Below are 25,748 nucleotides of genomic sequence, written 5' to 3' on the forward strand. Positions count from 1 at the left end.
CCTCTTTGCTTGACATCATAGGAAAATCAAAAGAAATCAGCCAAGACCTCAAAAGAAAATTGTAGACCTCCACAAGTCTGGTTCATCCTTGGGAGCAATTTCCAAACACCTGAAGGTACCATGTTCATCTGTACAAACAATAGTACGCAAGTATAAACACCATGGGACCACGCAGCCGTCATACTGCTAAGGAAGGAGACACGTTCTGTCTCCTAGAGATTAACATATTTTGGTGCGAAAAGTGCAAATCAATCCCAGAACAACAGCAAAGGACCTTGTGAAGATGCTGGAGGAAACAGGTACCATAGTATCTATATCCACAGTAAAACAAGTTCTATAGCGACAGAACCGGAAAGGCCGCTCAGCAAGGAAGAAGCCACTGCTCCAAAACCGCCATAAAAAAGCCAGACTACGATATGGGGACAAAGACTGTACTTTCTGGAGAAACGTCCTCTGGTCTGATGAAACAAAAATAGAACTGTTTGGCCATAATGACCATCGTTATTTTTGGAGGAAAAAGGGGGACGCTTGCAAGCCGAAGAACACCATCCCAACCGTGTAGTACGGGGGTGGCAGCATCATCGTGTGGGGGTGCTTTGCTGCAGGAGGGACTGGTGCACTTCACAAAATAGATGGTATCAGGAGGCAGGAAAATTATGTGGATATATTGAAGCAACATCAAGACAGTCAGGAAGTTAAAGCTTGGTTGCAAGTGGGTCTTCCAAATGGACAATGACCCCAAGCATACTTCCAAAGTTGTGGCAAAATGGCTTAAGGACAACAAAGTCAAGGTATTCGAGTGGCCATCACAAAGCCCTGACCTCAATCCTATAAAAAAAATGTGGGGAGAACTGAAAAAGCATGTGTGAGCAAGGAGGCCTACAAACCTGACTCAGTTACACCAGCTCTGTCAGGAGGAATGGGCCAAAATTCACCCAACTTATTGTGGGAAGCTTGTGGAAGGCTACCCGAAATGTTTGACCCAAGTTAAACAATTTAAAGGCAATGCTACCAAATACTAATTGAGTGTATGTAAACTTCTGACCCACTGGGAATGTGATTAAAGAAATAAAATCTCTATTATTCTGATGTTTCACATTCTTAAAATAAAAGTGGTGATCCTAACTGGCCTAAGACTGGGAATTTTTAATTTCTACTAGGATTAAATGTCAGGAATTGTGAAAAACTGAGTTTAAATGTACTTGGTGTATGTAAACTTCCAACTTCAACTGCACATAAGTTCAGGAGTAAAAATGTGCTTAACAATAAGCATAATAAGCTGCATGGACTAATAGTGTGTTTAAAATGATTTTTTTTATACTACCGCATCTCTGTACCCGACCCATACAGATAATTGTAAGGTCTTGCAGTCGAGCAATGAATTTCAAAACCAATTCAACCACAAAGACCCGGGAGGTTTTCCAATGCCTCGCAAAGAAGGGAACATATTGGTAGATGGGTAAAAATAAAATAAAAAGTGTGGTGAAGTTAATAATTACATTTTGGATGGTGTATCAATACACCCAGTCACTAAAGATACAGGCGTCCAACCTAAACGCAGCTGCCGGAGAGGATGGAAATTGCGCAGGGATTTCACCATGAGGCCAATGGTGACTTAAAAAAAAAAAAAAAAAAGTGAAGTTAAAAGGAATATAAAAATATTCCAAAACATTCAACCTGTCTGCAATAACGCACTAAAGTAAAACTGCAAAAAATGTGGCAAAGAAATGAACCATGTCCTGAATAAAGTGTCTGGGGCAAATCCAACACAACACCGAGTACCACTCCTCATATTTTCAAGCATAGTTGTGGCTGCATCATAGGATTGCTTGTCATCGGCAAGGATTAGGGAGTTTTTTTGTTGTTGATAAAAACAAACAGATAAGCACATGCATAATCCTAGAAGAAAATCCTTGTTCAGTCCGCTTTCCAATAGATACTGGGAGACAAATTCACCTTTCAGCTGGACAATAAAATAACACACTAGAGTTGCTTACCAAGACGACATTGAAAGTTCCTGAGTTGCCTAATTACAGTTGACTTAATCATCTTAAATCTATGGCAAGACTTGAAAATGTCTGTCTAGCAATGATCAACAACCAACATGACAAAGCTTAAAGAATGTTAAAATATTGTACAATTCAGGTGTGTAAAGCTCTTAGAATCAATTACAGCTGTGACTCTTTCTGGATAAGTCTAACATGTATTGTCTCAGGGGGTTGAATGCTTATCTAATCAAGATACACTACATGACCAAAAGTATGTGGGCACCTGCTCCTCAAACATCTCATTCCAAAATCACGGGCATTAATATGGTCCCTACATTGCTTCTATAACAGCCTCCACACTTCTGGGAAGGCTTACCACTAGATGTTGGTAACATTGCTGCTGGGACTTGCTTCCATTCAGCCACAAGAGCATTAGGGAGGTTGGGCATTGATTTTTGGCGATTAGGCCTGGCTTGCAGTCGGCATTCCAATTCATCCCAAAGGTGTAAGTTGGGGTTGAGGTCAGGGCTCTGCACGCCAGTCAATATTTTACACACCAATCGACAAGCCATTTCTGTATGGACCCCACTTTGTGCACGGGAGCATTGTCATGCTGAAACAGGAAAGTGCCTTCCCCAAACTGTTGCCACAAAGTTGGAAGCACAGAATCATCTAGCATGTCATTGTATGCTGTAGCGTTAACATTTCCCTTCACTGGAACAAGGGGACTAGCTCGAACCATAACAGCCCTAGACCATTATTGCTCCTCCACCAAACTTTACATTTGGCACTATGCAGTTAGGCAGGTAGCCTTCTCCTGGCATCTACCAAACGCAGATTAGTCCGTTGGACTGCCAGATGGTGAAGCGTGATTCGTCACTCCAGAGAATGTGTTTCCACTGCTCCAGAGTCCAATGGTGGAGAACGTTAGACCACTCCAGTCGACGCTTGGCATTGGCATGGTGATCTTAGGCTTGTGTGCGGCCATGGAAACCCATTTCATGAATCTCCCGACACAGTTATTGTGCTGACGTTGCTTCCAGAGGCAGTTTGGAACTTGGTAGTGAGTGTTGCAACTGAGGACAGACGATTTTTACACGCTACAGCACTCGGCGGTCTTGTTCTGTGAGCTTGTGTGGCCTACCACTTCCCGGCTGAGCCGTTGTTGCTCCTAGACGTTTCCACTTCACAATAACAGCACTCAGTTAACCGGGGCAGCAATTTGACGAACTGACTTGTTGGAAAGGTGGCATTCTATGACGGTGCCACGTTGAAAGTCACGGAGCGCTTCAGGAAGACCAATCTACGTCTATGGAGATTGCATGGCTGTGTGTTCAAATTATATACACCCGTCAGCCACAGGTGTGGCTGAAATCGCCAAATCCACTAATTTGAAGGGATGTCCATATACCTTTGTATTTATAGTGTATATTAGTGTTACACAAATAAAAAATTAAAAACATTTCTCTCATTTTGTAACACCAAAATGTGGAAAAAGTGAAGGGGTGTAAATCATTTCTGAAGGCACTCCAGGTAGGGATAAAGTGACCAGACAACAAGATAGATAATAAAACAGTAGCAGCAGCATATGTGATGAGTCTGTCAATACAGATAGTTAACCAATAGCTACTATTTAGTAGGGTAGAAGCTTTTCAGAAAAAAAAACCTTAGTTGAAGACAGTCATAAAAGTGCATTGAAATTACTTAGGAACTGTGTACACTTTGGAGTTGTGTGGCCACTTGGAAGCACCAGTTACACCTCGCACTCAAACCCTTTTTTTGTCTTGTTGCACCTACCCCAAATGTTCCAAGTATATTACCATACTACTGAATGTATCCAGAGTAATTTAACAACAAATGCAACAAAAATGTAAAATGCACATTAAATCAACAGTGTACCTTTAGTCTAAGAATTTTCCCATAATTTCTAAACTGTTCCCTTTTAATTGCTACCATGGTTATGCATATGCCCCCCCCAAGCTCATACAGCTCCAGAAATCTCATAAAGCGGTAAAATAAAAAAAGTTCAAGAGCATTTCCTCTGCCGGTCTCCCCATCCTGAGGAGAGCTTCCTCCTAAATGGGGAGTGAGTGACAGGAAGGGAAACAACATATACTAGCTGCTCCATAGGCAGAGGATAGCCAATTTAATGTCTAGTCCTAGAGTTGTTATAGTGTTTATCTTTTTCAGCATCTGGGTTGTGTTCAGTAGGCACGATGCAGGAGAAAACACAGGGTTGCCAAAGCTGGCATACACTCTAGGCACACACAATTGGTTAACAGGGATGTGTGCTTATTCCCCTCCTGTACTCCCTGTTCACCCACGACTGCGTGGTCACGCACAACTCCATCGATGGGCCTGCAGTGGAACGCGTTGAGAGCTTCAAGTTCCTCTGTGTCTAAATCACTAAGAACTTGAAATGGTCAACACATGCACACAGTCGTGAAGAAGGCGCGGCAGCGCCTCTTCCCAATCAGGAGGTTGAAAAGGTTTGGCATCGGCTCTCAAAATACTCAAAAAGTTGTACAGCTGTACCATTGAGAGCACCTTGACTGGCTGCGTCACTACTTGGTATGACAATAGCACTGCCCTCGATTGCATGGCGCTACAGAGGGTGGTACGGACAATTAGGCGGTGTGAAAGGAAGGCCTGGAAAAATCATTAAAAAAGACTCCAACCACCCAAGCCATAGACTGTTCTCTCTGCTTCTCCAGAGTGGTACCGGTGCATTTAGTCTGACACCAACAAGCGCCTGAACAGCTTCGATCCCCATGCCATAAGACTGCTAAATAGCTAACAAAATATCAGAGTTGACTTTTATATTTTCTTATTATTTTTCACCGTCCCTATGCACACTCACAGGGCCCAACACACACACACACAACTGCTACTCTGTTAATCATATATCCTGATGCCTAGTCACCTTACCCCTATCAATCCAGTATCCCTGCACATTGTAAATATGGTACTGGAACTGACCCTGTATGCAGTTTGCTTACTTTGTGTTCTTATTTTTAGATCTTGTGTGTTTGTTCTACCTTGTCATTTTTAGTATTAAATTGTTATTGATTACTGCATTTTTGGGGTTAGAGCTTGTAAGAGAGGCATTTAACTGTACATGTGACATTAAAACTGGAAACTATTAGACTCACCAGCACAGTGAACTTTCCACTGAGCAGTTCTGAGCGCAGAGGTTCCTCCTGGGGCTGTAGTTTGACAATGCCCTCTTTCAGACGCGTCTCCTAGAAACGCGAGAAAAATAGTTAAAAGGGAACATCAGGCCTGTGAGGCCTACAGTACAACATCCATCCACTACACAGGTGTTCGGGTTGCAATGTGTGCATGCTTTTTGTTCCAGTCCAGCACTAACACACTTGATTCCAATGATCCAAATCCACCTACATCTTCAATGTAGGCCACTACAATTAGTCCAATCAGGTGTGTTTGTGCTGAGCCAGAGCAAAAGTCTGCTTCTGTTCCAGCCCAGTACAACAGATTCAAATGATACGCTAATCAGTCTTCAATTAAGACCTTGATTTGTTGCATTGGGTGTGTTGGTGCTGGGCAGGAGCAAAATATTGGACGATGCAAACAGAACTGCATTCCCCATCCCAGACAGTGTCTCAGAACTCTTCATTGACTGGCCTTTCCTTAATCTGTACTGATTAGATTAAAGTCTGGAAGGATGAAGGCAATAATATGGATAACGCCTACCAGCAAGTGTGCTTTTACTAGTCGTGATTACAAGGAAGTTTAGATGAAAGGAAGGAGAAAGGAAAATAAACCATTTGACAGATGAGCTTCAGGATGTATTGCTTCAGTGCTAGGATGTATTGCTTCAGTGCTAGGATGTATCATATTACAGAGATACCGTGATATGCAAGCAGATAAGCTATAAATACCTGTGGGAAGCTGTGAATTAAACCCTGTAGGCTACACTACACTAACAGTTCCAAAGAACTACCTGCCCAAGTGACTAGAGCGCCTTTACCTTGTCTCCCGCTTTGCTCCACGCGGATCAAGAGGCTTCAATGGACTACCGTGGCAAACAATTGGATACCCGTGGACAAAGGACTATGACGTATTACATAACATGCTTACAGTTATAGGAGGGGTCACCATAGAATTAATGTGGGACAATATACTAGTGGCCCTAAGGGGCAAAGTAGCATTCAATATTTAGTGAGAGTGCACACAAAGCACACTAACCAGTAAGTACAAATGGGTATAAATGTATTTTCTTCTTCAAATTGCTGTGGCCACCTTCAACTTTTTGTCCAGTTTAACAATTTCATGCATTAGAGCCTTGAATTTGTCCTCTGGTGTGACATAATTAATGCTAATATTAAAAGGTTTAATGATTCTCAAATTGACAAAATGTTTTGATTTCTTTCAAAAATCAGTAGTGTGGAATTTCAATTAAAAAAAACAAAAAATTGTATAATGACGGTAACCAAGTGTCTCCCCATTACATTGAGTAAAATTCACAGCAATTTGACAAAAACCTTTAGTTTACTTGTGTATTATGATGTTCCCTGCCTCAGATGTCCTGCAGCGATTTTTTTACTTTACTGTTGAAAAGCGATATTTTAAGTATAAATACAGTAAAGTTCACACTCAAGGGTAAAAAAAATAAAATGTTGAGCAAAATAGTGTTTTGTAGACAACTGCAAACTTCAAGGAGTAGGGCATTCAAGGAGTGGTTTCGATGGGAAATTAGCAATGTCACCAGCCTCCCCCTTGCTTGAGGAACAATAGAGGCGCAATAGACAGAGACGTTGGGCCACCACTAGCCAGAACCGCTTCAAAGTGCCTTGGCTTAGAGTTCCAGATACTGTTAAAGGCATCTCTCCAGTGTTCAATTGGGTTAAGATCTGGTGACAGACTGCCATGGCATATGGTTTATATTGTTTTCATGCTCATCAAACCATTGAATGTCCACTCATGCCCTGTGGATGAGGGCATTGTCATCCTTGTAGTCATAGCAGATAACTCAAATTTTTGGTGACTAATATTCACATGGAAAAGTCCACAGACCCACTCCAAAAGGTTTTCGGAGCCATCATCGACTCAGTGGGTTTTGTCCAACATGTCTCCGGACCTACTCACTGTCACAGTCATACTCTGAGCCTAGTTTTGTCCCATGGAATAAATGTTGTGGATCTTAATGTTTTTCCTCATAATCCTGGACTATCGGACCACCATTTTATTACTTTTGCAAATGCAACAAATAATCTGTTCAGACACCAACCAAGGATCATCAAAAGTCGTGCTATAAATTCAGACAACCCAAAGATTCCTTGATGCCCTTCCAGACTCCCTCTGCCTACCCAAGGATGTCAGAAGACAAATCAGTTAACCACTTAACTGAGGAACTCAATTTAACCTTGCGCAATACCCTAGATGCAGTCGCACCCCTAAAAAACATTTGTCCAAAGAAACTAGCTCCCTGGTATACAGAAAATACCCGAGCTCTGAAGCAAACTTCCAGAAAATTGGAACGGAAATGGTGCCACACCAAACTGGAAGTCTTCCGACTAGCTTGGAAAGACAGTATCGAAGAACCCTCACTGCTGCTCGATCCTCCTAGTTTTCCAACTTAATTGAGGAAAATAAGAACAATCCAAAATGTATTTATTTTTGATACTATCGCAAAGCTAACTAAAAAGCAACATTCCCCAAGAGAGGATGGCTTTCACTTCAGCAGTAATAAATTCATGAACTTCCTTGAGGAAAAGATAATGATCATTAGAAAGCAAATTACGGACTCCTCTTTAAATCTGCGTATTTATCCAAAGCTCAGTTGTCCTGAGTCTGCACAACTCTGCCAGGACCTAGGATCAAGGGAGACACTAAAGTGTTTCAGTACTATATCCATCTCGACACAATTATGAAAATAATCATGGCCTCTAAACCTTCAAGCTGCATACTGGACCCTATTCCAACTAAACTACTGAAAGAGCTGCTTCCTGTGCTTGGCCCTCCTATGTTGAATATAATAAACGTCTCCCTATCCACCGGATGTGTACCAAACTCACTAAAAAGGTGCATTAATAAAGCAAAACCTTGGCCCAGAAAATAAAAATAAAAACTATCGGCCTATGTCAAATTTCACATTCTTCTCAAAACATTTTCAAAAAGCTGTTGCACAGCAACTGAAGACGAACGACGTATGTGAAACGCTTCAGTCTGGTTTTAGACCCCATCATAGCACTAAGACCGCAGTCGTGAAGGTGGAAAATGGCCTTTTAATGGCGTCAGACCAAGGCTCTGCATCTGTCCTTGTGCTCCTAGACCTTAATGCTGCTTTTGATACCATCGATCACCACATTATTTTGGAGAGATTGGAAACACAAATTGGTCTACACGGACAAGTTATGGCCTGGTTTAGATCTTATCTGTCGGAAAGATATCAGTTTGTCTCTGTGGATGGTTTGTCTTCTGACAAATCAACTGTAAATGTTGGTGTTCCTCAAGGTTCCATTTTAGGACCACACATACATACATACATATATATTTTAACTCTTGGTGATGTCATTCGAAAACAATGTTAACTTTCACAGCTATGCGGATAACACACAGCTGTACATTTCAATGAAACATGGTGAAGCCCCAAAATTGCCCTCGCTGGAAGCCTGTGTTTCAGACATAAGGAAGTGGATGGCTGCAAACGTTCTACTTTTAAACTCGGACAAAACAGAGATGCTTGTTCTAGGTCCCAAGAAACAAAGAGATCTTCTGTTGAATCTGACAATTAATTTTAATGGTTGTACATTCGTCTCAAATAAAACTGTGAAGGACCTCGGCGTTACTCTGGACCCTGATCCCTCTTTTGACGAACATATCAAGACTGTTTCAAGGACAGCTTTTTTACATCTATGTAACATTGCAAAAATCTGAAATTCTCTGTCCAAAAAAAAATGCAGAAAAATTAATCCATACTTTTGTCACTTCTAGGTTAGACAACTGCAATGCTCTACTTTCCGGCTAAAGCACTAAATAAACTTCAGTTAGTGCTAAATACGGCTGATAGAATCCTGACTAGAACCAAAAAGTTTGATCATATTACTCCAGTGCTGGCCTCCCTACACTGGCTTCCTGTTAAGGATTAATGTTTTACTGCTAACCTACAAAGCATTACATGGGCTTGCTCCTACCAATCTTTCCGATTTGGTCCTGCCGTACATACCTACACGTACGCTACGGTCACAAGACGCAGGCCTCCTAATTGTCCCAAGAATTTCTAAGCAAACAGCTGGAGTCAGGGCTTTCTCATATAGAGCTCAATTTTTATAAAATGGTCTGCCTACCCATGTGAGAGACGCAGACTCGGTCTCAACTTTTAAGTCTTTATTGAAGACTCATCTCTTCAGTATGATTGAGTGTAGTCTGGCCCAGGAGTGTGAAGGTGAACGGAAAGGCACTGGAGCAACGAAGCGCCCTTGCTGTCTCTGCCTGGCCGGTTCCCCTCTCTCCACTGGGATTCTCTGCCTCTAACCCTATTACAGGGGCTGAGTCACTGGTCTACTGGTGCTCTTCCATGCAGTCCCTAGGAGGGGTGCGTCACTTGAGTGGGTTGAGTCACTGACGTGGTCTTCCTGTCTGGGTTGGCGCCCTGTCTGGGTTGTGCCGTGGCGGAGATCTTTGTGGGCTATACTCGGCCTTGTCTCAGGACGGTAAGTTGGTGATTGAAGTTATCCCTCTAGTGGTGTGGGGGCTGTGCTTTGGCAAAGTGGGTGGGGTTATATCCTGCCTGTTTGGCCCTGTCCGGAGGTTTCGTCGGATGGGGCCAGTGTCTCCTGACCCCTCCCGTCTCAGCCGCCAGTATTTAAGCTGCAGTAGTTTGTGTCGGGGGGCTAGGGTTAGTTTTATATCTGGAGTATTTCTCCTGTCTTAGCCAGTGTGAATTTAAGTATGCTCTCTCTAATTCTCTCTGAGGACCTGAGCCCTAGGACCATGCCTCAGGACTACCTGGCCTGATGACTCCTTGCTGTCCCCAGTCCACCTGGCCGTGCTGCTGCTCCAGTTCCAACTGTTCTGCCTGCAGCTATGGAACCCTGACCTGTTCACCGGACGTGCTACCTGTCCCAGACCTGCTGTTTTCAACTCTCTAGAGACAGCAGGAGCGGTAGAGATACTCTCAATGATCGGCTATGAAAAGCCAACTGACATTTACTCCTGAGGTGCTGACCTGTTGCACCCTCGACAACTACTGTGATTATTATTTGACCATGCTGGTCATTTATGAACAAGTTGAACATCTTGGCCATGTTCTGTTATAAATCTCCACCCAGCACAGCCAGGTTTTTGCCTTTCTAGGGAGTTTTTCCTAGCCACCGTGCTTCTACACCTGCAATGCTTGCCGTTTGGGGTTTTAGGCTGGGTTTCTGTACAGCACTTTGAGATAAACTGATGTAAGAAGGGCTATATAAATACATTTTATTTGATTCTATGGGGCCATAGACATGGCCTGCCCAGCATTTTTAGACATGACCCTAAGCATGATGGGATGTTAATTGCTAAATTAACTCAGGAACCACACCTGTGTGGAAGCACCGACTTTCAATATACTTTGTATCCCTCATTTACTCAAGTGTTTTCATTATTTGGCAGGTACCTGCGTGTCACCATTTGAACCAAATGAAGTTATTGAAATTATATATATATATATATTTTTTTTTTATATATAAAAAAATGGTGTCACATCAACAAGCCAAATACAGCTCAACCTCAAACACTTTCATTCAAGCAGAGGTAAAACATGGGCATTTCAAACACCTTTCACGCAAACTGAAAGAGTTTATATGGTATTTATTCATAAGAGGCAAGATTATTCAGTCCTTGAAAATCAACCACCACTAACAAAATCCTCTGATAAAGTGACAAGCAGCAAAATCTAGCCACATCCTGCTGCTATTCAGGAAATTAGAGGGAGAACAAGACATTTGGGAACTTTCCATTTTCTGTGGTGGATTGGAACGGATAAGTCCCATTTTGTGTTCGACAGTTAGAGCCATTTGTCCACAAAGTGACTAAACACAGCACCATCCAAATGGAGGATTAATTAAAGGTCAACTGCCCCTTAGAACCAACTTCTCTGGTTTTAACCTATATGGCATCAATATATAAGTCAAACAAATTAGTGTCCAAATTTACTACAAACTGTAAATAGGATCATTTTTGTCATTAAGTCAGGTCTCATCCAAAACTGAGTTTGTCACGATTTACTGGAGATGGGTATGGATTACTTATATGCCCACTTTTGCCAAATTATGCCCAATTGCCCAGAAACAACACGTTGTGGTCCACCCCCAGCTGCCATGTGGACAATGTTGTCATGTCTGCATAAGGGTGCAACGCACATACATTTCACTCAGCAAATGGGAGTGAAAATGGCCATCCATAAAGTTGGTGCAAACTTGCAATGCATTTCAATAATATTACCAGATGGTCAGGATTGGAATGGATTACATGCGACAGTCACTTCTGCTGCCTGTCAACCCACTGGTGTTGGTACATTAGCTAAGTAGATACACTGCCTGCCTTCAGAAAGTATTCACATCCCTTGACTTTTTCCACATTTGTGTTACAAAGTAGGATTAAAATTTATTTAAAAGTGGTAATTTTTTTGTCAACAATCTACACAAAAATACTCTGTCAAAGTGGATTTTTTCCCCCTTTCTAACATTGAGGAAAAAAAAAAGAAAACAAAAAGTCAACACTTTAGTCACCTTTGGCAGCGATTACAGCTGAGAGTCTTTCTGGGATTGTAAACTATTTGTACATCATTCTTGAAAGAAAATTCTTCAAGCTCTGTCAAGTTGGTTGACAATTGCTAGACAGCCATTGTCAAGTCTCGCCACAGATTTTCAAGCCAATTTAAGTCAAAACTGTAACTAGGCCACTCATGAACATTCAATGTCATCTTGGTAGGCAACTCCAGTGTATATTTGGCCTTGTGTTTTAAGCCATTGTCCTGCTTAAAGGTGAATTTGTCTCCTAGGGTCTGTTGGAAAGCAGACAACCAGGTTTTCCTCTAGGATTTTGGCTGTGCTTAGCTCCATTTAGTTTTTAATCTTTGTCATTATGGGGTAGTGTGTAGATTGCTGAGGATTTTTAATTAAATCAATTTTAGAATAAGGCTCTAACAAAATGTTGAAAAAGGTCAAGGGATCTGAGAACTTTCCGAAGGCACTGTATAGGTTTACTACTAGGGATGCACGAAATATCGGTAAGCATACTTTGAGTGCACTGTATATGCAAATTAGCTCATAACTCCACCTATACAACATAGGCCTAGGACTATACATCCTTTAAGCAGGGTTCATACAGACATTGGCAAGTCAAATGAAAAGACTTTCTCAAGCACTTAATGTAAGGACTTCGGTGTTATACAATTGTATAATTTTGTAGGGCCTAATACAGCAGAACCCCCCTCCCACCAAAACAATAGTGTAAAAAAGAAAAGTAGGCCATTACCACTAAGAATAATGCATTGATATTAAAATTATGATTACATTCTAAAGTACTGTATGTGAGAATAATGTGGACATTGCCTGACTAAAACCGATGGGATGCATAGAGATTTTTCTGTAGCCTATGTGGCCGACACAGGCACACAAAGCCATGAATAGCAGTAGCATTAATCTCATCATGTGTGTCACACCATCGCTGTTTTTATAAAGAGAATGTGACGAAAAGCAGGTTTTTTTTTTTTTAAATTGAAGAATTTGTTTGGAAACCCAAGTTGAAGCCAGCATTTAACACAACACCCTTCAACTGAAGTGGCAGGAAACAAACTAAAGTGGACAAAAACAGAAAGAAAAAAATTATGAAATCACAGATAATTGTAAGAGAGCAGGACAACTTAGAAATTGGCTACAACAATTACCAGGACTTTTCAAACACCACATTGAGGAAACGTCTGATTGTCAAGGTAGGCGGCCTACTCCAAATTCAAGTAGACTACTTCAAGCCCCTTGTATTGTTTAAAATTGCAGGTCTAACATGGAGAAGAAAAAAAAAAATGTTAATTCATTAGCAGATCAAATTGTGAATAAGCCCATTACACTATGTAAGTTGTTATAATTTATAGAAATAGCGTTGGTCGTTGCGCAATAGTCTATCCTACACATTTGCGCACAGTAGACTGTCCAATCCGAGGCACAAAACCATGAACCCATTACCTTGGGCGCTGTGTGCTCTTCAAACATGACAGGGAACTTTATTATTTGCACACTGTTATATTACTGGGGCGGCAGGTAGCCTAGTGGTTAGAGCGTTGGTCCAGTAACCGAAAGGTTGCTAGATCGAGTCGAGCTGACAAGGTAAAAATGTTGTTCTGCCCCTGAACAAGGCAGTTAACCCACTGTTCCTAGGCCGTCATTGTAAATAAAAATTTGTTCTTAACTGACTTGCCTAGTTAAATAGAAAAATTAGGAGAACACTGCTTCTACAGTATTATGGAAAGTATGGTTTATTCTACATAAAACTGTTACTTTGTTTAGAATATGTACATAGGTTCAACAATTGCACTCATCTCAAATTACTCCGTAGGCTACTGACCGATGCAAAGCTTCCTCAGTAGCCTACATCTCACATCTGCCTGTAGTTCTTGAACTAAACCTGCTGGACACATGGGTTGAGGCAAACTCATGTCATCCATCTATCCATAACCTGTAATACATTACATAGATGGAAAGGACTTCGTCACTCACCGGAGACTTGAAGACAATCTCCCCTGGGAGCTGTGCATGTCAGTGTGTGCTTAGACAGCCAAAATCCATAGATTTGGACAAATAGAATGACATTCTAGTTCTGGTTAGACCGCTGAAGTACTCTACACAACTTATTTTATTTGCTAGGTAAGTGCATATTGTAACACTCAACTTCACTTTTTCATGACACTATATTTACACCCGCTGTAACATATTGCATTATTTTATGGCTGGTTATGACACCTGTGTCAAAACAGACATTTATTGAAATGTATTTTTTCCCTGCCAAGAAGTTTCCTTCAGTTTGAAAGTTTGTTTCTTAAATTCTTTAGTCATTAAAAAAAATAATCTAATTTTAAATAACTTGTAGAAAATACACGTTATGACACTGTCATGACCATCAATCATATAAGCCAAACGTGCATGCCGACATGTACACATACACACGACCGGAAACATACACCTGCATGTGACCAAAGGAGGCTATTCCAGGGAGGAAGAGGATGTTCCCCCTCAAATGTAGGAGAAATAAAACAAATAACATTTTAATTAAAATAAATCCTCCTAAAAAGTTTAAAAATAATTTTTCATAAAATCTTCCTCCCAACTTCACAAGTTACCAGCAACCACTGGCACGGCACGCCCCACCCACACACACACACCCTGTAGCTGTGGAAGAGCTCGATGGCCCTGAGCACATCGAACTTGCGCGCCATGAGGAACTTGACGGCCACTTCCCAGGATAGGGGGGACACTCCATGCTGAGTGGTCCACTTGTTGATTTCCTCCAGAAACTCCTTGGTAGCCTAAAAATACACACAGAGAGAGAGAGAGAGAGAGAGAGAGATGGTCACACACACACAATGTAGTCACTCCAGAGAGAAATGAAAGACTAGAGTAAGTGAAACTCAGGTTTAACATGATACATCCTATGAGGAAGTGGTGCATGTATGACCTTTCTATGACATGAAATGCTATCTCACAGGAGGCTACAGACGGCTCATAATAATGTATGGAATGGAGTAAAGGTAATGGTATCAAACACATGGAAACCATTCAATTTATTCCATTACAGCCATTACCATGAGTCCTTCCTCCTCATTAAGGTGCCACCATAGGTTTACTTAGGAAGGGGTGTTCGGTGGGGGGGTGGACTTAACTTGCCTGTGAAAAAAAGGATAAATATATATATATAAAATAAAAATTATAGGTACAGTAGCACTTTTTGCTTCCACATTTCTGTACTTCCACAGTGGTCTATTAATCTGAATCAGAACAACTGGATTCCATAAGGTCTGACTATCAACCCTACCTACACAAGGGACATGAGTGGCATCTCCATATTGCAAATGCACAGTCCCTTACTAGATGTCCGCGGGTGTTATTAAAATAGGCCGACGGCCTCAAGTCGTCCCCCCAGGGCCCGGTTTTCCGGGAAGTCAAACTAAAATGTCAGAGAGAATTTATTTCCGCAATGCTTAAATAGTTTGACATTTTTCTGCTGTACAGGAAAATTCCACCAGATGGCGACTAGCTGCTTATTGCAAATGGTCAAAACATCAAACGGACATGGCCGTTTCTCGTAAATGGAAAAGACTTCGAAGACGAAACTCGGTGAGCACAGGTTTGGCCAAATGTACTTTTAGCCCAGAAACAAGATGGCATCGAGGCCTCAACGCTCTTTGAATGAATGCCCATTTTCTGGGATTAAAGGTCGAAAATGGTAATACAGCACTAATTTGACCGCTTCACATCTAAGTACATAAACGTACAGTGTAAGGAAAAATAGAAACATTCATTTATGAGTGTGTATATGGTTCACCCAATGCCAATAAGTTGCCATTCATTTTTGTTGCCCATAGCAAATACACTGGGCTTCTGTGCAGAAAACACTGACTTCGTCAGTCCTCCCATGTTTAATAGCTACAGTTAAATGAGGCTTGAGATCCAAGACTGCAACATCAATTTCAAGTAAATGTGCCCTCGCTATTGAAGGAATGGCGGTTTTAAACAAATGGATCAGGGCTCTACGCCAACTTGCGTGTGCGCCTAAATTGAAAAATGTAAGCGCACACAAAGAAATTTGGGAGCACAATGAAAAATATTTGAGGTAATGAAGCTAGAATCCTTCAAATTTGTCTAGGCGCAAAATTCCTGGTCGCACAGCAAAACATTTAGGCTATATGCAAGTAAAATGGTTGCACTGTAGAGCCCTGTCGATGTAGATTTCACACACACCCATGTGCGCACACCAAACAGACACCTTGGCCACTAAGATGGTTAAGCAAAATGTACTTTAGAGACCCAAGTGATTACAGCAGCATCATACTACATGAATGCTGCCTGGGACTGTTCCCCCCCCCCGTTGATTTATCAATTACATAACTATGAACACAATTCCATTTCAGCACTCTGCTCAGTTATCTAAGCGTTCTTTATGAACTACAAGGTTGAGTAGAGATTTGAAACAACAATGTTTTCCAAAGAGTAAAAAGTGATAATGTTTTATAGGAGAATGCTATGAAAAATAACATTAGCTAGGTGCTAGATTTAAATATTCAATTGATGTTCAGGGAGTTATTTCAGAATTGCAACAGTGTTCATCCCTATATCTAATAGCTTGGAGCTGATTTGGGGGTGGGGGGGGGGGGGGGGGGCAAACGTCAAGGTGGACCATTAACTTCCCGTCCCTCATATCATGCCATCTTTCCCTCTAGACACCAGGCCTGAAGGAGCTAATTCAAAGCTTTAAAACTTCCCCATTATCCATTAAATAAAATATTCAAAAACAAAACACATTTGGACAAAAAGGGCTTCATAACACTGTTTGTTCTGTATTTTTTTAATGGTGTATTGTTTGTATATTGTTGTATTTTACATTTGTGGGACTATCAGTGTTTTGTTACTTGCAATGTTTTGTGTTTTTTGAGGACCCAAGGAAAAGTAGCTGCAAAATCTAATGAAGATACAAATAAACAAAATCAGTAGTGAAACCTACAGTAGTGTGAAAAGGCACTAGAGACCCCCATTATATCATGTTTCAACTAGTAAAGAGACCAATCTAAGCGTGCACGCCCTCTAGGTCCATGTCCTCCCTAAAAGCTTCCGGACATTCTCTTTGACGAGCCCAGCCAGGCAGCACCAGCAAGCTGTCACAGAAGCCCGAGGGGGGAAATGAAAGCTCAAAGCAAGAGTTCCACTTCTCCAGCCAGTGAGGGAGGGGGGGGGGGGTAGTCAAGTCAGGCTCTTCAAGAATACAAAAAGCTACTGATGAGCAAAGCTAAAAAGGACAGGATGCCACCGTCCTCCTCTTGCAAAGCCCAGGCTTTCAAAGACAAACTGGTGAGTGTCAGGGGCTCCTGCACTACTAAAACAGCTAAAAGCTGAAGAGGAAGCCAACTTGTAATTGTTTAAAAAAGAAATTGCAACGTGTTGCTGGATTGTGTTTTCACCATGTAGTTTATTCCATTCTCATCTCTGTTTGTGTATCAGTTGATTCTTTTAACTGGGAAAATCCAAGAAAGTCACGATATTGGCCTGGCTCTTTTAGAAATCTCATGTAAAAAGCATTTCCTCTGGTTGCAGGTGGTGTTTAAAGGAGGTGGGCCTCAATATCTAATCAGATTATCAGTACATTTTAAAGTACTCTAATTAGCATGATCTTCCTATATAAATATCAATTGTATAAAAACTGATACAAAAAATTATTCAGGTAAAAGACAACAAATGGGCCAATATCAGCCAATAATACCAGTCAACTGATATCAGTATGGCTCTACTCAAAATACAACCAGGAACCCTGGACTCCCAGAGAAGATGAAGGAATGCTATTATTTATGATCCAAAAGAGCCCAACAACCAGGATTCAATAAAGGACCACTACAAATTGTGATACTCAAGGACACAGAATATGCTCTCAGGCTCACACATAGGCCCATTAAATTACAATGTTATTGAGGGATTAAAAAACAGGTGTTTGTGCATGGATAAACTATTAAAAAGTAACCTACCTCTAGAATAACTTTCTGGTTCACCAAAACTTTTAACCGTCACAGTTTACACTTGAACATGCACCAAGAGTTGGACCCATTACTGACCTGTTACTTCAAGATAGGTACCTTTTCTAATTCAGGTGAACTAAGAGCATGAATGTATTCCTAAGAAGTATTCTATGGACCCTGTGTGTCACCAACCTAGGTTCTGGGCCGGTTTGCTTAGCTACTGCTTATAGCCATCATGAGGATTAGGCCTAAACAAAAAAAATTCTACTTCGAAGACAAATGTTTTGGCTCAGGCAAATTCTGTGAATCAAGAGGATACACACAAATATTGACATATTGTAAAGGATTCAGTATGTTGTTCCTCAAATAGTGGTTCTGCTGGGTTACACATGCTGCAATAAAAGCAAAGTGTCCATCCTCACTGAGTCATTTTCTTACTGATCTCGCACTATCTGCAGAAAAGCAAAAATGACTGCTTGCTCTAGGAACAGGTCACAGCCTTCCCATACACTCTGCCCAGAGTCTGTTGCGTCTCCTTAAAAGGCTAAGATAGCAGACAAATGAAAGCTCAGAAACTTGACAGTAGTAGTTAGGATCATATTAATCAGTGAGTTCCTTGGTTCACATGGAGAGGGGTGACTGGCTATATGCTGTAACAAGGGCCAGAGGAGCTCAATATCAAGTGAGTGGACATGAGAGACTGGCCATTTCATAAGTCTGAAAGCTATACGAACCACCAGTGACCGAGTTCATATTAGAGCCTGACCGATCATTTTTTGGGGGTCCGATACGGATTCCGATTTTTGGGGGCGGGGGAACAAAACCGTGTGATAGTGGTACATCTGTTTTACAGCATGAAAATTGCCATCCAAAAATAAATATGCTTCAAAATGTTGATTTCTTACATTGTGACAATGACACAGCATGAGAATGGCCGCATGTGTTCAGATAAGCAGGAGATATCCTTTTTTGATCCAATTTATTGAATATCGTTATTGGGTGGAATTATTGTCCGCTATCCGTAAAAGGCCAACATCGTCTGATTAGTCTCTAGACAGATGGGTTGCCTCCCACAGTGCACCAATGCTCCATGTTTGTAGAAGTTCCGGCATCTCTTTTAACAGCTGGTGCACAACCTCTAATGTTAAGGGAGTTTGAGTTTTTGCTCACCTGCGTTAGAATACCTATTATTTACGAAGAGAGTTAATTAAAAAAAATTCATAGTTCTCCATTTACCACCACAAACCAATGCTGGCACTAAGAATGCACTCAATGAGCTGTATAGGGCCGTAAGCAAACAAAATGTAGATCCAGATGCAGCGCTTCTCGTGGCCGGTGATTTTAACACAGAGAAACTAAAATCTGTTTTACCAGCATGTCACCTGTGCAACTAGAGGAAACAAGTCTAGATCACCTTTACTCCACACACACACACACACAAATACATGAAAGGCTGTCCCACGCCCTCCCTTTGGCAAATCTGACGGTAACTTTATCCTCTTGAATCCTGCTTACAAGAAGTACCAGTCACACGCTGAATATGGAAGTGGTCTGATGAAGCGGATGCTAAGCTACAGGACTGGAATATGCTCTGGGATTCATCTGATAACATTGAGGAGTCACCAGCTTCATGAATAAGTGCATCGACGACATCCCCACAGTGACTGTACATCCCAACCAGAAGCCATGGATTAAAAGCAACATCCGCACTGAGCTTACACCTTCAAGGAGCGGGACACTTATAAAAATACCGTTACGACCTCCGATGAGCCATCAAACAGGCAAAGTGTCAATACAGGACTAAGATCAAATCTGATTATGCTGGCTCAGATGCGCGTCAGATGTGGTAGGGCTTGAAACTACCACGGATTACAAAGGGAAACCCAGCCACAGGCTGCCAAGTGACGCGAATCTACCAGATGAGCTAAATGCCTTCTATGCTTGCTTCGAAGGCAAGCAACACTGAACCATGCATGAGAGCACCAGCTGTTCCAGACAACTGTGATCTCACACTCCGTAGCCGATGTGAGCAAGACCTTTTAAACATTCACAAGGCCGCGGGGCCAGACGGCTTACCAGGATACGCATTCAGAGCATGCGCTGACCAGCTAGCAAGTGTCTTCAATGACATTTTCAACATCTCCCTGACCCAGTCTGTAATATCTCCATGTTTGAAGCAGACCACCATAAGTTACCTTGTTGTTCAGGGTCACAGGGACTATCACCCCGTAGCACTCACATCTATAGCCATGAAATGCTTTGAAAGGCTGGTCATTGCTCACATCAACACCATCTTCCCAGACCCACTCCAATTCACATACAGCACCAACAGATGACGCAATCTCTATTGCACGCCACACTGCCCTCTCCCATCTGGACAAGAGGAACACCTATGCGAGAATGCTGTCCATTGACTACAGCTCAGCGTTAAACACCAGTGCCCTTCAAGCTCATCACTAAGCTCAGGACCCTGCAACTGAACACCTCCAAGGGCCTAAAATTAAACACCCTCCACATACAGGTAGATTTTGGCATTGGCGGGTAAGATGACTATTTCACCAGCCACATTGGCAGTTGGTCAGGGCTCCACAGCACAAACATTTCACTCGCATTTGTGAATATAAATAGTCAAGTATGATCACATTTATAGCAAAACAAGATCTTCAGTAGCTGTTTTCAAAGTATTTCATGTGTTGTTTTTAATACCGAGTAAGTTGATCACACAAAGTCAAAGAACTACAAATCATACAGCCTATCCCACCTCGTGCTGCAACACTGCATGTAAAGAAATTATTTTAAAATACATTTTTAGAAACAGGCATAAAATTTAGTCTAATTTACTTGAAACAAAAGTCTACTGAAGTGAGACTTTATCCTTGTGTTTCTTGGCTATTTACATTGTTTTATTCAAAAGCTAGGTTGTTTTTCAATGTGAGCTGCAACCACTAGGGAAAAGGCAATGCTGACAGCGCTACTCGTCAGACAATCTCACAGGCCCAAACATGACTGGAGTTGCATTACCACGGTAACCTCATGCCCTTAAAGGGGCAGGTGAACATTTGTCTCATCTGTGACATTTTGGTTAAAAGACTCGGGTCACAAAAAAAAGAAACAATTCCACAAATTCTTACTAGTTATACATTTGTTTTAGAAACATTACAAAAGCATGCACATCTGTTTGTGTGTTTTGTTGATGTAATTATAGCTAACAAAATAATTTTAGGCCCTATCCGCAACGCTGACCCTCAACACAGGGGCCCTATTAGGTACGTCTTTAGTCTCCTCCTGTACGCCCTGTTCAATCCCAACTGCGTGGCCGCGCACTACACCACAATCATTAAGTTTGCGGATGACACGATGGCGGTAGGCCTGATCACCGACAAATGAGTCAGCCTATAGGGAGGAGGTCAGTGACCTGGTAGTGTGGTAGAACCACTTTTGGCAGCGATTACAGCTGTGAGTCTTTCAGAGATTTCCACACCTGGATTGCTTCACATTTGCCCATTATTCAAGCTCTGTCAAATTGGTTGTTGATCCTTGCTAGACAACCATTTCAGGTCTTGTGCTAGATTTAAGTATATTTAACTGTCTTCTTGGTAAGCAACTCCAGTGTAGAGTTGCCCTAGTGTTAAGTAATTTTCCTACTGAAAGGTGAATTTGTCTCCCAGTGTCTGTTGCAAAGCAGACAAACACGTTTCTCTAGGATTTTTCCTGTGCTTAGCTCCATCACATTTTTTATCCTGAAAAACTCCCCAGTCCTTAGAAATTACAAGCATTCCCATAACATGATGCAGGCACCACTATGATTAAAACTATGGAGAGTGGTACTCAGTAATGTGTTGTATTGGATTTGCCACAAACATAACGCTTTGTATTCAGGACATAAAGTTAAATATCCTTGCTAAATGTTTGGCCTTTTTACTTTAGTTCCTTATTGCAAACAGGATGCATGTTTTGAAATATTTGGATTCTGTCATTTAGGCTGATATTTTGGAGTAACTACAATGTTGATCCATCCTCAGTTGTTTTCTCCTATCACAAGCATTAAACTGTTTCAATTAATTAATGTCACCATGCTCAAAAGGGACATTAAATGTCCGTTTTTTTTTTTTACCCATCTACTAATAGGTGACCTTTGTGAGGCATTGGAAAACTTCCCTGGTCGTGGTGGTTGAGTCGGTGTTTGAAATTCACTGCTTGACCGAGTTACCTTACAGATAATTGTAAGTGTGGGGTACAGAGATGAGGTAGTCATTCAAAAATCATGTTAAACACTATTATTGAAAACAGTGATTCCATGCAACTTATGAACTCACTCAAGCACATTTTAACACCTTAACATATGGAGGCTTGCCATAACAAAAGGGGTTGAATACTTCAGTCAAGACATTTCAGCTTTTCATTTTTAAATATTTCACTTTAACATTTAGGGGTAGTCTGTAGGCCAGCGGGGGGAAAAAATTTTTTGAATTTAAAATGGAATCAAAAGAAACTTAATGTGGAAAACATCAAGGGGTGTGTATTAGGGATGCAAATTTCTGTTAATTTTGTTCTCACATAGGCATTCCTTTTGTCCAGGTAGGAAAGGGCAGTGTGGAGTTCAATTAAGATTGCATCATCTGTGGATCTGTTGGGAGGTATGTGAATTAGGGTGGATCTAGGGTCTCCGGGATGATGGTGTTGATGTGAGCCATGACCAGTCTTTCAAAGCACTTCATGGCTACCGACGTGAGTGCTACGGGGCAGTAGTCATTCCCTTTCTTGGGCACAGGGACTATGGTGGTCTGCTTGAAACATGTAGGTATTACAGACTCGGTCAGGGAGAGGACGAAAATGTCAGTGAAGACTAGAGGTCGACCGATTAATCGGAATGGCCGATTTCAAGTTTTCATAACAATCGGTAATCTGCATTTTTGGACAACGATTATGGGCGCTTACATTGCACTCCACGAGGAGACTGCGTGGCAAGCCGGCTACCTGTTACGCGAGTGCAGCAAGGAGCCAAGGTAAGGTGCTAGCTAGCATTAAACATCTTATACAAATTCTTACCATAATCACTAGTTAAACTAGTAATATCGTCAACCATGTGTAGTTATCTAGCTTGTCCTGCGTTGCATATAATCGATGCGGTGCCTGTTAATTTATCATTGAATCACAGCCTACTTCGCCAAACGAGTGATTTAACAAGCGCGTTGGCGAAAAAAAAGCAATGTGTACCTAACCATAAACAATGCTTTTATTAAAATCAATACACAAGTATATATTTTTAAACCTGCATATTTAGTTAAGAAATTCATGTTAGCAGGCAATATTAACTAGGGAAATTATGTCACTTCTCTTGCGTTCTGTGCAAGCAGAGTCAGTGTATATGCAGCAGTTTGGGCCGCCTGGCTCGTTGCGAACTGTGTGAAGACCATTTCTTCCTAACAAAGACTAATTAATTTGCCAGAATTTTACATAATTATGTCATAACATTGAAGGTTGTGCAATGTAACAGCAATATTTAGACTTAGGGATGCCACCCGTTCGATAAAATAAGTAACAGTTCCGTATTTCACTGAAAGAATAAACGTTTCGTTTTTGAAATGATAGGTTATTAATATGGTCAAATCCAGAAACTAAGGCTCGTATTTCTGTGTGTTATATATTATAAGTCTATGATTTGATAGAGCAGTCTGACTGAGCGGTGGTAGGCAGCACCAGACCCGTAAGCATTCATTCAAACAGCACTTTCCTGCGTTTGCCAGCAGCTTTTCGCTGTGCTTCAAGCATTGCGCTGTTTATGACTTCAAGCCTATCAACTCCCGAGATTAGGCTCTCTATACTATAGTGCCTATTAGAACAGCCAATAGTCAAAGATATGAAATACAAAAATGGTAGAGAGAGAAATAGTCATATAATAACTACAACCTAAAACTTCCTACCTGGGAATATTGAACTCATGTTAAAAGGAACCACCAGCTTTCAAACATTCTGACCAAGGAACTTAAACGTTAGCTTTTTTACATGGCACATATTGCACTTTTACTTTCTTCTCCAACACTGTTTTTGCATTATTTAAACCAAATTGAACATGTTTCATTATTTATTAGAGACTAAATTGATTTTATTAATGTATTATATTAAGTTAAAATAAGTGTTCATTCAGTATTGTAATTGTCATTATTACAAATAAAATATAAATATTTAGAAAAAAAAAATGTAAAAAGCCAAGACAACACCGGAGTGGTTTTGGGAAAAGTCTCTGAATGTCCTTGAGTGACCCAGCCAGAGCCCAATCGGATGTCTCTAGAGAGACCTGAAAATAGCATCGCAGTGACGCTCCCCATCCAACCTGAGAGCTTGAGGGTCTGCAGAGAAGAATGGGAGAAACTCTCCAAATACAGGTGTGACAAGTTTGTAGCATCAAAGCCAAGAAGACTCGAGGCTGTGATCGCTGCCAAATGGTGCATCAACAAAGCACTGAGTAAAGGGTCTGAAAACTTATGTAAATGTGATATTAAAGTTGTAGAAAAAGGGGTCTGAACACTTTCCGACTCATTACTGCTGCAGTGCTTGTTGTAGTGCAGACCGGAAATAGGAAGAACATATTTTATGGCTTATAAAAAAATAAATGTAAGTGTTGAACAGTGCTGAGTAAGAACTTGAACGCACTCATAAAAACAACATCTCTTTGCTGTATTTCGTTGACAGTCTCTAGTCACGGTTGTAAAAATCTCACAGTATCAACTTTGCTGTAGCTTTCTTTTATGCTTGTTACGTTACCGCAGACACGGTCATCCGAGCCATCCGATTGGCCAGTGGTAGGCCTATAGTGCACTTGATTTGCTCTCTGTGCCCACCTGAAATGCAGTGTTTGTACCTTCAGACACATGAAATGGTTCAAAATGGCAACAATTTGCTTTCCTGGAGCGCAAGGCAGCTGAATCGGGTGCGCCTTCCGCAAAATCCAGAGAGAATAAAAAAATAAAAATAGGACCTCAAAGCTTTTTTTTTTTTTTTTTCCCAGAAATGTTTGCCGATCGACTAGGAATGCATTGGAGATCAACCAGTTGATCGTGAGCAACAGGTTGGTGACCACTGTTCTAGAAAGTTGATTGAAGTACAATCTGTTGCTTCTCTCGGTAGGCTGATATTTCAGCATGTCAGTCTCGGGGCTACTGCACACGCAAAGCTTAGAGGGAACATTGCCTGTGAGTAAGCATTTCACTGTTACTCTCCACCTGTTTACAAAGCATGTGACAAAAAGGCATAAATGCATTTTTGGTCATTTAGAAAATTCTGCATTTTTATATAAAAACACAAATGTAAATACTCAAAAAAACAGACCTAAAAACAGTCTAACACTTGCCTGACAAACAGCCAGGTAAGTGTTATAAAGTGCCCAGAAGTGTTTTCGGGTGAACTTCCCCTTTAAAAACATATTTCCATACACAAACAAGGTACACGAGTAGTGAATTGATGTGGCTTCAGCTGTAAGCTAGCAAGGAAAGCTATCGGTATCTTCTTCCCATTGTATGCAGTGTTCTAGCCTGTACTAGACATTGTTTTGGGTAGTCAGTAATTAACAGTTTCAACATTTCTACATGCCATGTTGCATTATTCAAGTGTGTTAATTTCTGATGCAGTACAGACTCCCAGTGAGATCAGTGGTTCCTCATGGCAGGCTACAGCTAGCAATGAGTAAGTGGCACAGGCAGGCAAGAGGAGGCACGAACGGTGTACTCACACTATAAAAGGATCGGCTGTGCTGATAGACTTGATCCTCTCAAATCAGTAGACGCCACGAGAAACCGTTTTGAAGAACTACAGAAATGTTGGTATACCGTGCATCACTACTAGGATATACAGGCCAGAATCTAAAAGAAACCAGCCAGGCCTTATAGTCTTGCTAAATGTATGAGCAGTTAATATTAGAAATGTTAAAGGTGATTCATATGTAACATGATCATGATTATTGCTGAGACACTTCGACATTAGCCATATGTGGAGAGTGCCATCCTATTCCGTTCAGTCCCATTTGGCACAAGTCGATCCTTACA

At 41.2% G+C, this 25,748-nt stretch overlaps 1 protein-coding gene across 1 annotated transcript in view; it reads right to left on the bottom strand.

The window, feature by feature from the left end:
- The window catches only part of ptpn9a (protein tyrosine phosphatase non-receptor type 9a), a 43,450-nt gene that overhangs the window by 15,163 nt on the left and 2,539 nt on the right, over positions 1-25,748 (bottom strand). Inside the window, exons 2-3 of the mRNA XM_029758454.1 lie at positions 14,368-14,511; positions 5,141-5,230 (exon numbers count right to left, since the gene is read on the bottom strand). Coding sequence (XP_029614314.1) covers positions 5,141-5,230; positions 14,368-14,511 — 234 coding nt within the window. The remainder of the gene's footprint in view (positions 1-5,140; positions 5,231-14,367; positions 14,512-25,748) is intronic.

Source organism: Salmo trutta, chromosome 7, assembly GCF_901001165.1.
Source record: "Salmo trutta chromosome 7, fSalTru1.1, whole genome shotgun sequence".
Lineage (NCBI taxonomy): Eukaryota > Metazoa > Chordata > Actinopteri > Salmoniformes > Salmonidae > Salmo > Salmo trutta.